Source organism: Dicentrarchus labrax, unplaced genomic scaffold, assembly GCF_905237075.1.
Source record: "Dicentrarchus labrax unplaced genomic scaffold, dlabrax2021, whole genome shotgun sequence".
Taxonomy (NCBI): domain Eukaryota; kingdom Metazoa; phylum Chordata; class Actinopteri; family Moronidae; genus Dicentrarchus; species Dicentrarchus labrax.
The window spans coordinates 20,370,550-20,386,991 of NW_026136703.1; the positions used below are offsets into that span (position 1 = coordinate 20,370,550).

Below are 16,442 nucleotides of genomic sequence, written 5' to 3' on the forward strand. Positions count from 1 at the left end.
AGTTTGAGCTGAATTCAGATGGTGTTTTAAAATGTCTAAACTGTTCGTCTTTTATTTAAAAAAATTTGAAGATTACCTTGACAGAGTTATGAAGTTTTTACATGAAAATAAAAAGATTTATGCTGATGGGCTGTAGCCTTGTACCTGTTTCTCAAATGGATCATCATGGCAGAAACTATGTATTTCTCCTACTGAAAGGCATCTTCTCTGCATTTCCCAACAGCCAGACAACAATACCCTTGTTTGTTCAGTTTTTTAATGCAATACTGTATATCTAATTAAGGGTTGGTTTTTGTTGAGGCTTTTGTTCCTTTGTAGGTTTACCCAGAAAGCTTCAGAGCAGCCAACAAAAGCTGCCCTACATACATAGTGCTGACTGAATGGGAAGGCCATAAATTGTGTTGAAAATCACTGGTATGCATGTTAAGTGGGATTCCCTCAAGCGTAATGAGAAAAGGAGGATGGAAATCTCTCATGTCTCTGAGATTCCTGCACACTGTCAACATCACATGATGACTTCCGCAGCATGGTGAAAATATATTTTATAACAGTTAAATATATGTAAATAGTGGCACCAGAAAACCCCAGAGGGGAATTAAAACAATCATTTTGCGCATGGAAATGATATGACCACAATTAAAGAGAAAATGACAGATTAAATTTGGTGGTGAACTATAAAGATGGGAATCATTTGCCTGTGACAGTTATATGATTGGGAAACTGTTTGCTTCACATAACAAAGATCCACTGACCCGTTAAATGAGGGGCAGAGGGGTGTGGGGCTTGGAGAGGGATGTGGGGATGAAGTAGGCAATTATGTTTAAGAACTCACTGCACAGCACAAAGAGTTTATAACTAATGGGGAATAGATTGAAGAAGGGGTGGGGTCCTAATAGATACAATAACCAGGACAGATAAGAGTTTTTTTTTCTGCCACAGGATATTCCTCTCTGTCTTTTTCTGGACTAAATCCACAGCAGCCAGTCAGACAGAAACTTTGAGTTTAATTGATGAAAAATGCCGGAGGAGGAAGAACGAGAGAAATTAGCCAAAGTCATCAGACAGTGGAACGACAACAGACTGGACTTGTTTGAAATAAGCCAACCTGATGAGGTGAGTCGCCTGCAGACAGGTTGCATAAAGAGAATAAATTATCGGTTTGGTTTAACCTTTATTTTCTAGATATACTTTAAAGTGTCTATGTTGAATTGACAGCTGCGTGCAGGCTGCCAAGAGACCAAATAAACAAACTTGCATTCCTGTTTTGAATTAAGATTTAAAGCTCAATAATTTTTTTAATAAATAAATACATAAGCTATCAAGTGTGCGAGATTTAATAAGATTATAATTTATATTACCTGCTATCTTTTAAGAATCTGACAGCACTTGCATGGGGAGAGCTTTTTAAATTCCTAAATCGAAAGCAGCATTTTATAAAAAAAGGAAGATTATCCATTTCATTCTCAACGCCTATTCAACAACATGGCTTCTTCTCTGCAACTGTTTCCTGGCAGAAGTCAGAGTTTCATGGTGTGATGCGCTTCTACTTTGAGGATCATGTTGGAGGAAATGTGGCCACAAAGTGCCTGCGAGTTTGCAGCAACTCTTCAACTCACGAGATTATAGAAACTCTTTCAGAGAAATTCAGGCCTGATATGAAAATGCTGACGACGGGTTACTCCCTGTACGAGATCCACGGCAATCAAGGTAATCACTCAACTCAGGTGACTCAAAGTGAAAAGCATTTTGATTCTGGCCTGGCTGCCGCTTTGCCTCTTTGGACATAATAAATTCTCATAATGTTAACAAGGACAATGTTGTTGTATTTTGTTTATAGCTGAAAACAAGAAATCAATTAATTAATTCGTTTGTCAACAGAAAATTAATCAGCAACAATTTTGCTAATCAGTTAATGGATTAGGTTATTTTTCAGCCATAAAAATCAGCTGGTTTCAGACTCACCATTATGAGAGGTCCTGATTTAGATCAGTCATGGGATTGTAAACTGAAAATCTATTTGGGTTTTAAACGAAATCAAACAATGAACTGATCAAGTATTCTGAAGATAATTGTTAGATGCATCCCTGATTTCTTACTTTACAACAGTTCAGGAAGCATAAGAGCAGTATGTAACACATACTGGTACATTTCAAACTTTGTATAACAGTTTGTGTGATTTCTTTTGTGATCACTTAGTCAAGCTGTCGTATTAAATGTTCAGTTGATTTAACAATATGCTTGTATGTGGAATAAGAACGTAAACTGGATCTGGACGAGAGACCTTTGCTGGTACAATTAAACTGGACCACAGACAACAGAGAAGGACGTTTTGTGCTGAAGAAAGACAAGGAGAGTTTGGTGGTAAGATTCAAATCATTAATCTAGTCTGCAATTTCACTCTCTCTTCATTCTCACATCTCATATCTATGTTCTGTTTTTATGCGCTGAACAATAAAGGAGAACTGTCACGAGAAGGAAAAAGGAGGCGTGATCCAATCCTTCAAGAGGACACTGTCGAGAAAAGAAAAGAAGAAAGAGAAGAACAAAACTAAAGCGACTGACAAGGTTTCAGAGGAGGAGAATGGGTAAAATGTTTCATTGTTTACTAGGAATTTTTATTTTCCAGACAACTGGCTTCAGGCTTATCTAACCCGTAGAATAACATTCACCCCTTTAAACAAATATCCAGGTCAACTGAAAAGCCACTGAACAACAACAGCATTTGTGTGTCTAACCACGAGACAAAAAAGCAGCAGAGGCAGGCTGCCCCGGGTAAGTAATCTGCAAATTGTAGACAAATAGAAATGATAATGAACTGTGCTGCTGTCTAATGAATAAGTTTATATTATATAAACAGGATGGCTGCAAGTCCTTGTTTCTCTATTCCTCATATGATTTCTCTTTGCTGAAATACAGGAGTAAAGCCCACAGGAAGTCATCATCCTGACGTTTCTGATCAACCTGGATTACCAATTAGAATTAAATTCTGTGATAATTGTGAGTATGAAACAAACAGTGTTATTTTTGATATTTGTCATTCGTAAGCTCACTGCGTTCCCTCTCATAATGTCCTCCTGCCCCCTGCTGGTGTCTTTCACATTTTCAGCTGAGGAAGCCTTCCTATCTGCAGTCATAAATTACACCAACAGCTCCACAGTTCATTTCAAGCTCTCACCTGCATACATCCTCTATGCGGTGGGACGCTTCGCTCTGCAACGCCATTACAGACGAGGCTGTCCACCCTCAGGGCAGACACACAGTGTAACCTCCATTGCCAACAAAATGGTGGCCATGACAGGGAAGGTCACCCAGGCGAGTACAAGAAACCATTTACTTTTGTTACACTTGCACGCACTGAATAAATGACAGTTTATAAGCAAACTGAGAAACCAAAGTCAAGTCTGCCAGGTGTTCTGTGAGTTTACAAGACACTGCTGCTATATTTGCCTTGCAGAGGCAGCAGGCCACCGCCGGCGCGCTCGCCTTCTGGATGGCCAACTCCTCTGAGCTGCTAAACTTCCTCAAGCATGACAAAGACCTCAGCCCGCTCACACAGCAAAGTCAGTTGGATCTGTCCCACCTGGTGCACAAAGCTTACAGGTACAGACGTGACCGTAGACATTCAGTGAGCTTGGATCCAACTTGAAACTGCAGCACACACACACACACACACACACACACACACACACACACACACACACACACACACACACACACAACAGATCATCCAGGTCTCTTGCCACTAAAACAAACCACTCTAAAAACAGGTTCTTTCCTCACTGCAATAGAAAACTCTCTTATCGCAGATATATCAGTATTCATGTATTATGACAAGATATACAACAAGAGAACACAGATGGAAGTACAAACATGTTGAGGACATTTTAAGGGATCCTTAAATGTTTATGTCATGTGTTTATATAAAAATAAAATTGATAATTATGTAGCTTTTTGACTAAATGCTCAAGACAGAGCAGATGCATGTTATACATAATACAGTCTAACGTTTTTGTTTTTATATTTGCTTTATTCCCTCAAGTTGCCTGCTACAGTGTCTACAGAATGAGTTAAGGAAACACTTGCCAACTTTTCTGATTGATCCTGAGCAACACGGCCCACTGCCAGCTGGAATAGGTAAATGTATTCAGCAACAATTACCTCAGTACACCACACAATTTAAGACTCTTTGAAGAGCCTCCCTGTTCAAATACCATGTAAGTTTTTCTTCCCATTTGCAGAGATGGTGCTGAACACCTTGATGAACACCATGTCTCTTTTACGCCGCTGTCGGGTCAACCCCGCCCTCACCATCCAGCTCTTCTCTCAACTCTTCCATTTCATCAGTGCCTGGCTCTTCAACCAGCTAATGAGCCCGGAGACTAACACTCCCGGCCTGCGCTCCCACTACTGGGGAGCTGCTCTCCGCCAGAGGCTTATGGCCATTGAAGCCTGGGCGGAGAGGCAGGGCCTGGAGCTGGCCGCCGACTGCCACCTCGGACACATAATCCAGGTCGGTTCCCTGCCTGCACTACACGTCTGAATATTGGTAAAAACAACACTGGGCTTTTAGAAATATGGGATCAGTGTTTTCTACCACCAAAATGCTATACGTTTCAATATAAAAAACTCTGAATTAGATGTTCTTTTCTGCATTTTATGAGCTTCTTTGTAAGAGAATACACCTCTGGACCTGTTTATGCTTTGCAGTTTTTTAGCTCAGGTTTTAATTACGTGTCAGAGCACATATTTCATTCAGTACAAGTTGTTAAAATAGCATTGCCTGGCTGTTTCTAGGCAACCATGCTCCTGACCATGAATAAGTACTCAATGAAAGACGCGAAGGACATCCAGAATACCTGTTTCAAGCTGAACTCATTGCAGCTGCAGACGTTGCTAGCTGGCTACCTCTATGCCACCAATGAGCCTCACATCCCCATTGTGAGTACTTTTCATGTATTCTTCCACTCCGATTCTGTTGTTTTCCCTTTTTTGAAATTACAACTATGATGCTGCTTTTTGGATCGAATCCTTTCACGAGAGATATCAAGAGGAATAGCTTGTAGAAATTAAAAAGTACGACCACTAAATCAGAGCTCAGATCACAGCCTTTTCTGTATACAGAGTATGTATACTGTACAGAGTCTATATTTAGGGGTGTTCAATGTTGATGGCCTGTACATAGATATAGGCTTATGGTTTGCAATGAGTGTGGTTCTGTCTTGCAGCAGCCTCAGCCACAGAACAGGAGCTCAGCAGTATAGATTTAATAATATGAATAATTAACAATGATGAATATGATAATGAATAATATATGGAGAATAGTAAAGCGAGTTGTCACATAAACCCATTGCTTTTGAGTGAAATATTTCTCTAATACTTTGCTGAGTATGGGGTGTGTTAAAATAAATATGAAGGTGGCTAACTATCCTATGTCTGACAAAAACTATGTCAAGTTTTTAATTAAGCCAATATAACAGGTGATAATTAAATGGGCTGTGTGCAAGACAACAGTCATGTATCTGGGTTGACCATCCAAAAACAACAACATCTATCTAGTAGGAAATATGCCAAATCCAATTTCAGCCAATAACATTTACACTAATCAACATCATTATTCATATATAACAGCATTAAAGCATTGTGCCCAATTACTGTAACTTTCACGCACATTCAAGTTGCTCATGACCTTTGAAAATCTATATTCAATTATATTCTTCTATATTGTATATTCTTTCATACACAGTAATTAGGGCTGCACGATATAGTAAAAACATATTATTTTGACAGATATGGTTCACAATTAGTGTGGGAATTACCATTTTTGCATTACAAATTCAATTTTCACTGATAAAACTATTAAAATCATGATGATGTGAAGTTTTTTAGTGGTCTGTACCAAACTACAGAACTTTATTATAATGCTTTGTTGTCACACATTTTACCTTTATCAAACAATTGCAGCTTCTGTGATTTGCATATTACATTTGGCCATATTGCCATTTTGATAAGATTTGAATTAATTGTGCATCCCTAACAGTAATGCATTTGCAATTATATTATAAAAATAGTCAATTTAAGTTAAATATCCCGCCTTTACTGAAAAGGCTGCGTCCCATACTGTCTATAAAGAAAGGCTTTGTAATATGAGAGTAAAACCTTACTGTCCACTGGATCACAGCAGCTGGTACCTCTATGACGATGACTAGTATTGCTGCTACCATGACAACAAGAATTCCTACTGCTGCTGCTACCAGTTGAGTTGTAGTTTACTCAAATTCGAGTAACTTGGTGTTACTTGTAATAACATTACTTCCCCAAATAGTTACCTAATGTAACTGATTACTAGTAGGGCCACCCATATGCCATACTTTTGTTGTCACCCCTTTACTAGATTGAAATCCAACAATCACATCCTAGCCTGGAAGATGGAAACGCTTACATTCAGTGGCTGGAAATATTCCCATTACTTTGATTTTAACAAACAAAACTGGATTTTAAGTCTGAAACCAAATTTTATGGGGAGTAGCAGACAAGTAATACAACTAGTAGTGTAACTAACTAAATAAAATTACTTTTGAAAGAGTTAATGAGTTAACTGGCCCAACACTGTCCACCACTGGCTTTTACCTCTGCTTGAACTGCAATATATTATGACAGGTATCACTGCTGCTTCTACTATAACCTTCATTTACTACTCACTACTACTGAAACTGGCATTACTGAAGTAAGCTGCTGTAGTCCTACATTAGTTACTTACAATAAGTACGTATAAATGATAAACAAATTGTACTGAAAGTATTAAAAGCTAAAAGTACTCATCATGCGGCAGAATATCCCGTCAGTATTAAGTTATATTGTTATATATTATTGGATCATTTCAGATGGATTTCTGTGTAAACACTAGGACTATAATCATGTTTAGAAGAGGAGCTTAGATTATATACCGTTTTATATGTATGTATATTGTAGTTTTATTAATAACAATGCATTATATTACATAATATTTCAAAATTTGTATGTTATTGTAATCTACAAAGTTCATAGCTGAGTTAACATAAATTAATTAAAAGTAATTTCCTCTGAGATGTAGTGAAGTGCAGTAAAAGTACCTCAAAACTGTATTAGCACAGTACTCGAGTAAAAATCCTTAGTTACTCCCCACCAGTGACTATTATTATGTGTCTAATGATGCTACATTACTTTATGGTTGTACTTTTCTACCTCTCCCAGGAGCTCAGGGTCATCTGCAGGAAGGTCTTCATCGTTTTGCTCAGGGTCAGAGCAGGCAGATTGGATGTCCCTTCCCTGAAGCCTTGTCACAGAATGACAAATGCCAATCTATATACTAGAACGACCTTTTCCTGAAATATTTCCGCTGTCTGATCCACTTGTCATCCTCGCTGCAGGATTTGATCGATGCTGTAGTGACGGCTGCTGAGGCCTCGGCAGATAGCCTGATTCGAAGCGAAGGACGGGACATCCAGCTGGAGGAGAGCCTCGACCTCCATCTGCCCTTCCTGCTGCCGGACGGAGGATACTCCTGTGACACTGTGAGAGGAATCCCTCAAGGGTTTAGAGAGTTTTTGGAGCCAGTTTGCCGGAAAGGTGTGTGTCATATTTGCAAAAAGTCCAAAAAATACTAGGAATGTGTTGTAATAAAAACCCCTAAAATGAGTTGTTTGTTTTGATATTTGTGTTAAATGACATCCCTCTCGTCCAGGTCTCTGCTCTTTAACATCCCAGCCGAACTCCAGAGGCGACTGGAAAGTGTACTTCAGAGAACCAACTTCCTCAGCAGACAGAACATACTTGGTAAGCAGGTTCCAGATGCATTGGAAATATAATTTAATTTAAACATAACACATACGTATATTTTGACTTCCATTATATCCATCCTCAATAGGCAGCACACAGAGAGCCAGAGGTTGTGACGATCACACTGAACAAACCTCTCAACAGTGGGATGGGGGTCAGCATCGTGGCTGCCAAGGTGATTTTTCCTAATTCTGACGTGTTCACAAACTGGAACTATTTAAACATGAAAACTATCTGCTGAACGTCTCAGCTAATTAACGTCCTCCCTCTTGTTTTGCCACAGGGAGCAGGTCAAGGTAACCTCGGGATTTACATCAAGTCTGTTGTCAAGGGAGGGCCGGCTGAAATGGTGAGATCCGACACAGTTTTGATTGAGCTGAACTTGAGATGTGCAGTAAACACAATACATTTAATGAAATTGAACGGAGAAAGGTTCAAATAATTGATAAAATCTCTTGTGTCTCTACTTTGTGCAGAACGGCAGGTTAACAGCTGGGGATCAGCTGCTGAGTGTGGATGGTCAAAGCCTGCTCGGCCTCAGCCAAGAAAGGTAGCCACATAACAGCCTGTTATACAATTGGTTGGGAAATCTATGTGTTTAGGAATGGCGTCGTCAGTCTGTTAGTTGTTACACCACCTTACAACTGAAATATCTCAATATTTGGTTGGACTGCCTGTAAACTGTGTACATGCTTGTAACTTTAGAATTCGCTAACATTTGACAAGATGTGAATGTAGTATATAACAGTTTTATATGACCGAGGTTGGAGCACAGAACAAAAAGGGGGGGCAGGACTTAGGAAAGGTCAATTCTGTCTGATACAAATACAAAATAAGTTTTCAAATAGCCAACAGGTGATAGCAGCGTAATCTTTACCTTCAACACTCATTCAACAGTTATGTGTTTTACACTCAGATTAAGATACACTGGAATAAATACGGTAGTATCCAAGGTGGTGATATGTTTGGATACGGACAGATGCTGTATGTATCCAGAAGATTACTGACATATTTTATTTTTATATGATATGATGATATGATATACTACAGATTTGGATACCATTGGATCTTTCCAGGTACAGCTCCCTTTTTGTCCAGTGATAAGGAAGAAACTATGGCTATACAGTGCTCTCACAGTTTAAAAGTTTGCTTTACTAACAAGGTAATGACCTTATTGATCTTATATTGATTTAGGGCAGCAGCTATCATGATGCAAACTGGCCCCGTTGTGACCTTACAGGTTGCAAAGTTTGGAGCGAGCTACCACGGCCTGGGCTGTCTACTGAGTGAGCCAACCTCAGGGAATACAGGTAAACACACTACAAAAGTTAAACCATTGTTTTTTATTTCACCGTCTCTGCTCTTCGTGACCTAATTAAAATCTTTTCTTGCTTCATAAGGTGATAAAAGTCATGCTAATTCAAGCGATAAAGCACTGGTGCTGTACAGTGTTGTGGATCCTGGTCCGTCAGAACAGCTTCATGGAAGCAGCAGGAGGCGGAGAGACCAGATAATGCAGAGAAACAGACAACTTTATCGCTCCAACCCCAATATGACCAGTGAGCGCTCTTCTATTTTAATCACTTAGCGCTGCCGGGCAGTGTTTGCTGTATGTTTAATGCTTGAGGTTGAGTCATAAGAACAACTCCAGTGTATTTATATGCAGATTTTGCCCCCGAGGATGGAGATGAACCAGTTGACCCTGTGGCGAGAGGGAACAACATGGCTGCTGTCTCCAGTATCAACCTTTGTGCCGATGTGAGACTTATTCCTTTAACATTTGTACAATCTTCAGTCCCTAAAAAGAGCAATGTCAGCTCCATACCAAGACTGGAAGGAAGCTGCTATACAGTTACAAGAATGTACCGAATTTATGTCACAAAATCACCCTGTTTTGCTTGCTTTCTATGCCTGTATTCAGACATATCACAGGGAATACTTGACACTTCCGACCCCTAAATCCCAGCACAAGAACCTCTCTGAATCCAGTCGACCACAGCAAACAGTCAAAGTGTCTGTGAAGCCTTTAGATGGACAGAGCTCAAATAAGAGGACCTTCATGGTAAGTCTTTACAGAAAGTCTTAAAGGTCCATCTATTGGCAGAAATGGAATATAATATGTATAACCACGTTTTTATTAGTGTATAATCACCTGAATATAGGAATTGTTGTGTTTTTGTTAACTTAGAATGAGCCTTTTATATCTATAGATGCTGCGGACGCTGTAGTTTTTCCACTAAATCCTACACACTGGACCTTTAATCAGCAGTAAACAAAGAAACTATTGTTCACAGTTGTAGGAAGTGACATTTACTCAAGTACTGTACTTTCTACATTCTTGAGTGCACTTTATGCTACTTTATATTAAAAGATTTAAGTTTATTTTATTGTAATTTGCAACACAGGGTTGTACTTAGATATAGTTCCATTTATTCTTCTCAGGAAAAAAAAAATTTTGATTTATAAGTCATAAAAATAAAGAATTGTACTTTTTATAATATAAAATAAAGTTACTAGTTACTTTTTAGTTACTCAGATAAAGATTATACATAAAAAAAAACATACGGTTTTTGGCTTGAAACCTCTTAAAAAGAAGCAGTGTCCCTTCTCCTGTTGGTAGCAGTCTGCTCAGATGGATTCACCTTAAAAACTGTTATTTAATAATAATTTAATAATATAATTATCCAATATTTTACAATAAAGCAAAGATTAGAGAAAAGTCTACAATATGAATACAAATCTGTGTAGTAGAACCATCAATCATCTGATGTCCACTGAAGTGGAACCACTGGATCAAATTACCCAACTGTGCTACTACGGCACTAAGTACATATTTGCTGATAATTTGTATATTTTTAAAGTACAGGACGTTTATATTGTTGTACTGGCATTTTTAGTTAATTAAAAGATGTGAGTACTTTTTAGACCATTTTCACAGCAGCCATTTTGACATGAAATGGTAGGGTAAATACAGGTGTTACCAATGATTTTAATTAAGGCTCTGCTCCATTCAGGTCCAACAGAGTCACAGTGCTGCTGTTGTGCATGTTGGCTCACTGGAAAGTCTCTGCTGCACTAAATAGAATGAAGCTTTAATTAGTATAATCAGTAACACCTGTGTTTACCCTACTATTTCATGTCAAAATGGCTGCTGTGAAAAAGGTCCATTGTTTCTAAAATGATACTATATATATATATATACACTATATAATCTCTATATTTCTCCTTCTAGCGCCAAGCTCTGTCACAGGAGAACCTGTGCATGGACAGTGGAGGCCCCCTGCTGGACAAAAGGCAGAATGACCAGCGTGCAAAGCAAACCATGAGCCACTATTCATCTTTCCCAATTCGCTCGAGTGTTTCTACTCATGATATGCTCTCAGACAGTTGTTCTCCCACAAAGCGACAGCAGGGCAGCCGTACGAGTGGCGCCGGTGTCTGGAGAACTCCTTTTTCACAACATCCAACTCCAACGCCTCCGATCCAGCCAACGCGCATAGACATCCCTGTAACCAGAGCACTGAACACACAGACAAATCCTCCACTCACTACCTTCCAGAGCTCATCCTTGCTGGCAGCGAGGATGAGCCAAACCCTTAAAGTAAAGAGTCAAGCTCATCATATTTACGCGTGTCCCCCTCCTGCAACCAAGAAGCTACCTCAACCCTCACTTCTGTCACAGCAGCAAAGACCCAAAACACACAGGGATCAGGCAGCAAAACCCCAAGTGAGCATCACTCCAACGAAACATGTCTCCTTCCAAGAGCCTCCCACTCAGCAGAAGCAGGGCTCGGGCCCTGCAAAGCAAAGAGACCTTCAGCAGCTGTCTGATCCGTGGAGGAGGGAGGCCCAGGAGAAGCTGGAGAAGCAGCAGAGGCTTCATGTGGTGCAGCTCCTGGGGCAGGAGGTGCAGGATCTCCAGGCTAAAGCGAAGCGCACGGCGGAGGAGAGTGAGCGGCTCCGAAAGCTCAGCCTGGAGTGGCAGTTTCAGAAGAGGCTGCAGGAGATCCAGCAGAGAGGAGAGGACGAGGATGACGAGGAAGACGAGGATTTGGACATGATGCTGACGATACAGCAGCTGGAGAAAAGAACACAGGTGCGGCACAAACCTAAAGAAATTCTGATGTTGCCAAATGGCATTCTGGGAAATGTAGGAAATCAGTAGCTTAAGTAGATTAAGTAGGTTGTAGGAAAGTGGGTACATAAAGAAGGGTACAAGATCACATATTAAAGATATTTAACAGAACAAAAGCACACAGGGGGGATTTTTTCTACTTTTTCCTTTCTTTCTACTAAATACTTTATTATAATGCAAATACTATACTCACTATTAATTGTATGATTATGGGACGTTATGACTCTGCCTACAACACATAATAAAACATGTTTATAAGGTCTTGGGACACTGATATGGTTCATATCATATGGGTTATACTTAAACACTGTCTATTAACGATTACTCCATGATTCTATTTTTTTTACGAGTAAATATAAATGTTCCTGCTTGCTCTTGAAATACTTAATAAAGTGAGTGCGTCTGCTTAAAATTACGGAATAATTGTAACCTAAATGGGAAGTGTTGTAATGCATTATAAATATATGACACAAGTTTACTTCATGAAAATACTTAAGATTTTATTAATAAGCTACGTAAGTAAACATGTCAGAAAATGTTAAAATTGTCTTAACCTTCATCAACAAAAGTACTTCTACCAATAGATTTTTTTTAATGAAGCTGATATTTAAAACGCCACAATAACCTTTATCTAATTGTCTCCTCTCCATCTTTAGACCAGGAGAAGCTCTGCTGGGAACATCAACACTGAATTGAAAGAGTTGGAAAAGGAAGACAAAGCAAAAACAGGTAATTGTTCACTAAAACATTATTACGAAAATTATGTATTTTGTTGTCAGTTATCTTTATTAAAACGAGTCTGTGCTTGTCAGACATATTATTTTATTACACATTACAACATCTCCATGTTTTTGGGCAGGTCAAAGACCAAGTGGACCGAGTCAAGACATTAACAACATTGCTTCAAAAGGGTGAGTTTGCTCCATGCACAGTTGTTTACTATCTCAACAAGAAGCTTCATTTAGTCTATTGCACTTTTTAAAACAGTCAGACATTATTGGAATTTAATTATTCCAAAAAGTGTTTGAGAGACCTCCCTGAGTAAAATTAATCTGCAGACTATGCTCTTTAAATATATCTTAAAACAGCACAGGCCCCATTATTGTGTCCCCATTAATACAATTCAAGTATTCCTGCTAATATCATTGTTTATTCACAGAAACCAGGAGGAGAAAATCAAGAGAGCGTCGGCTCCTGAAAAGCTCACATTCAAGGAGCGTCAGCGTCTCTTTTCTCTGCCGTCCACTGCATAAATGAAGCCTTGTAAAGCCTCAGACAGGGTTCCAACTCGTTAGCTTATGTGGCGTGCTTGGCTGTTCTCACCACAGCCGATTTTTTTCCGCTGAGGCCTCAGCAGACCACAGATAACAATTCAAATCCTGTAGAGTTTATTCTGTTTTACAGAAAATGAATCTTCTAGCTTATTCAAAGAAAAGGTAGAAAGTATAAGTGTTCTTTGCACGTACAATTAACAATTAGCAACCAAAACAACACATTTCTAAAATAGACTTTACGCCAAAAGTTTGCTGCAAGTGGTGTAAACGGCTTTTGACTGACATTGAAAAGCATTTTTCCCGATTTGCTTCTGGTAAACTAGCTCTGAAGTGTCATAGCGCGCAGCTTATCCAGCCAACAGTAGAGTTTCAAACAAAATACACACCCAGGTTTATGTAATCTGATTTGTAATGAGTTTTGAAATGAATTTTCCAGGACAACATAGATAATTTTCCAGGATACTTGGGTCATTTTAATCAATTTCCAGGTGTTTGCATGACTGGAAAACTAGTCTCTAAATTTCCAGGTTTTCCAGATTTTCCAGAACACGTGGGAACCCTGTCAGAGGAGGAACATGTCTTCTTTATCGACATAAACTAAAGTAATGATGTGCTGGCAAAATGACAGTATACAGTACCATGTAAAAAGGCAGCGTGCGTATGTATTTACAGTAGAAATGTTTGTTTTGGTGAAATGTCCCAAGCTCAGACTGTGAGTAATGTCAATGTTGGGTTCAGTATTGTTTAAAGATTCAGTCTTGTATTTCCAACTCCAACATAATAAAGTTTTAATTTAGCAGTATAATCAAGGCACTTCTTCCACCTTATAATTGTATTTACTTATTAACAGTAAAAACCCACTGGTACGTCTGCTTCTGTTCCTTTACGCTACTTTGTGCGCTGATAAAACTGCACCACAGCTTTCTCTTGTTCGTGGGTTTCAATGGAGCCTCGTCGCAGTCTGCGGATCTCGTTGATGGCGTCGATCCCCGACAACTTCCTCGTCTTCACCAGGTAGCAGGCCAGCATGGTCCCTGTTCTCCCGTGTCCGTGCATACAGTGAACTCCCACGCCCTGAAGAAGAACAATACAGTATTTATTTTGTTAAATGGTCTGTAGCACAGCAGTGTAAGTTTTGTAAGTGGAGCTGATTTTTGTTCCATTATTTGTGCAGCCCGACTACAGAGCAGACAGTAGTTCGCTCCTTTTTGTTGGTGTATTTGTCTGGTTTACTAAAGTAATTATCACTACTTTCTGACATTTTACAGAACAAATGATGAATTGCCGTAATAATCAGCAGACTAAGCAACAATAAAATAATCTTTAATTAAAAGAAATAATAATTATTGTCATATGCAACCCTTTTTTGCAAGCACCTGGATAGTGACCATGTCTGACTACTGGAAGAATAAAAACAGAGAAGCAACAGAGTAAGCTTTAGTAAAAACCTTACTGCTGATAGCCTTTGTGAAAATTAAAACAATTTAATACATAGTACTGAATCCCATACTCTGACAAAGGCTGGAGGAGCTGCAAGAGAGTTTTTCCTTTCCACTGTGCCAGGGGGTTTCGCCAAAATACAGTAAACCTATGCCAGATATATTCGGTTACAGTGCTTGTGGCTTGCGAGTCTGCATACAACACTAGACTCAACCCTGGAGAGTCCTGAAAGCACTTTATAAGTGTAACCATCCATCAAGCACAGCCTATCAAGTATCTGAGTTCTTACCTCCCCCTTTGAGTTGGCCTCTTCCACGATAGAGAGGAATCTGTCAATCTGACTCGGTGAAGGAGGAGTAAAGTCGGCTATCTTGATGTGGTGCAGCTGCAACTCTGGACACGAGTCGTGGTAAGGCGGTTTTCTCTCACACAGGCAAACCAGGTGTTTGATACCGTTGTCCAGCAGGTACTGGTATTCACATGTCATCCTGGGCAATGCCAGTCCGGCCAGTTTGCCCGGTTCGACCCAGGAGAAGTTGTGTGGCGAAGTGGAGGCCATGCTTGTCGGACTGAGGAGAGAAAGACGTGCACCACTTTATTCAAGACATGTTTTACATTAAACATACATTAAAAGCAGTTAACTTTACATTTAAGCAGTCATATCACATATGTTGTACTAAAATCATTCACATAAATATAAAAACAAGGCATCAGGGCATTATAAATAACATTTTCAGTAAATATTAGCTTTCCTATATGTTGAAAATGATTTCCCATTCAAATAGATGACATTCATCTGCACCTCTGTTTAGAAAATACTCATCACTGTCCACAGACAAGGTCAATGATACACGATACATTTCATATATTTATTTAATGATGCATTAATGCCTGTTCATGCTATGTGCTTTATTTGCTTCTTTTGTTTGCTTCTTTTGTTTGTTTATTTTTATTTCACTAAAACAGAAAGGATTCTGATTAAGCCTCTAATGCACTGTAACTACACTTTTCTATATGTGTGCATTTTTTATTATGTGTTATTGTGCAAATCAATAAATAAACTGAATAATTCAGGTGAATCGGTTTAAGGGACTGTGAGTAAGTGCACAGATTAAACAGTGTCTGACAGCCTCATACTGTTTGTCTAGACAACATCAGCATACTGGATGAACCAGATAGCTCAGTGTCTGTCAGAGGGGGATTAGTTTAACAACAGTACATATTTCAACACAATAAAAGTCGCAGGCCTGATGTGAAAATACACTCTAGGCCTCACCAGACTCCACCTAGTTTTTACACAAAGATTAGCAGAGGAAAGGACAAGAGTGTAGCCTCTAGTTTAAGTTTAATGTGTCGAGAAACTTAAAAGCTGACTAACATAACATAAATGGTCCCATTCATACCCGCTAGTTAGTTAGTCAGCTCGTACGTTTCAAATGCGAGCCACTCCAGCTAACGTTAGCCATTAGCCTGTTGTCTGTTATTGAACACAGATATATCAATGCTCTCTCGTTTTACTCACAGTTTTCCCCTCTTGCGGTGAATGATGTCCGCCTGCCAACTAGAGTTAACGACCTTACCGTAACAGTACAAACACTTATATAAACACCGCTAGCTGCTGCGGGGCTAGGTGCGGCAGTGCAGCTGTCATTATACATCAGCGGCTCCGTGAAGAGCTGCGGCTCTGTAACCACTCAGGAGACATTTTACTACACGGACGTTGAACTTTGTCACAACAACAAAGTACCTTTGTCGGCAGTAACAATAGATAAGTTGTA

General features: G+C 39.3%; 2 protein-coding genes across 2 annotated transcripts; one reads left to right on the forward strand and one right to left on the reverse strand.

Moving 5' to 3' along the window:
* The first annotated feature begins 870 nt into the window (after positions 1-870).
* LOC127358339 (afadin) lies at positions 871-12,882 on the forward strand. The gene is made up of 23 exons (XM_051391355.1): positions 871-1,113; positions 1,515-1,707; positions 2,255-2,361; positions 2,458-2,585; positions 2,690-2,772; positions 2,917-2,997; positions 3,107-3,312; positions 3,455-3,600; positions 4,040-4,134; positions 4,239-4,510; positions 4,795-4,938; positions 7,407-7,605; positions 7,721-7,812; positions 7,904-7,990; positions 8,099-8,164; positions 8,292-8,365; positions 9,010-9,125; positions 9,216-9,374; positions 9,482-9,573; positions 9,737-9,877; positions 11,048-11,911; positions 12,607-12,679; positions 12,810-12,882. Exons 1-23 carry the CDS (start codon positions 1,018-1,020, stop codon positions 12,863-12,865), a joined length of 3,570 nt encoding a protein of 1,189 aa, XP_051247315.1. The 5' UTR covers positions 871-1,017; the 3' UTR covers positions 12,866-12,882.
* On the reverse strand, positions 12,718-16,387 carry dusp23b (dual specificity phosphatase 23b). The gene is made up of 3 exons (XM_051391466.1): positions 16,187-16,387; positions 14,954-15,233; positions 12,718-14,298 (listed from the first exon to the last, which is right to left on the reverse strand). The coding sequence occupies exons 2-3, from the start codon at positions 15,221-15,223 to the stop codon at positions 14,113-14,115; spliced, it is 456 nt and encodes a 151-aa protein (XP_051247426.1). The 5' UTR covers positions 15,224-15,233; positions 16,187-16,387; the 3' UTR covers positions 12,718-14,112.
* Positions 16,388-16,442: the final 55 nt, after the last annotated feature.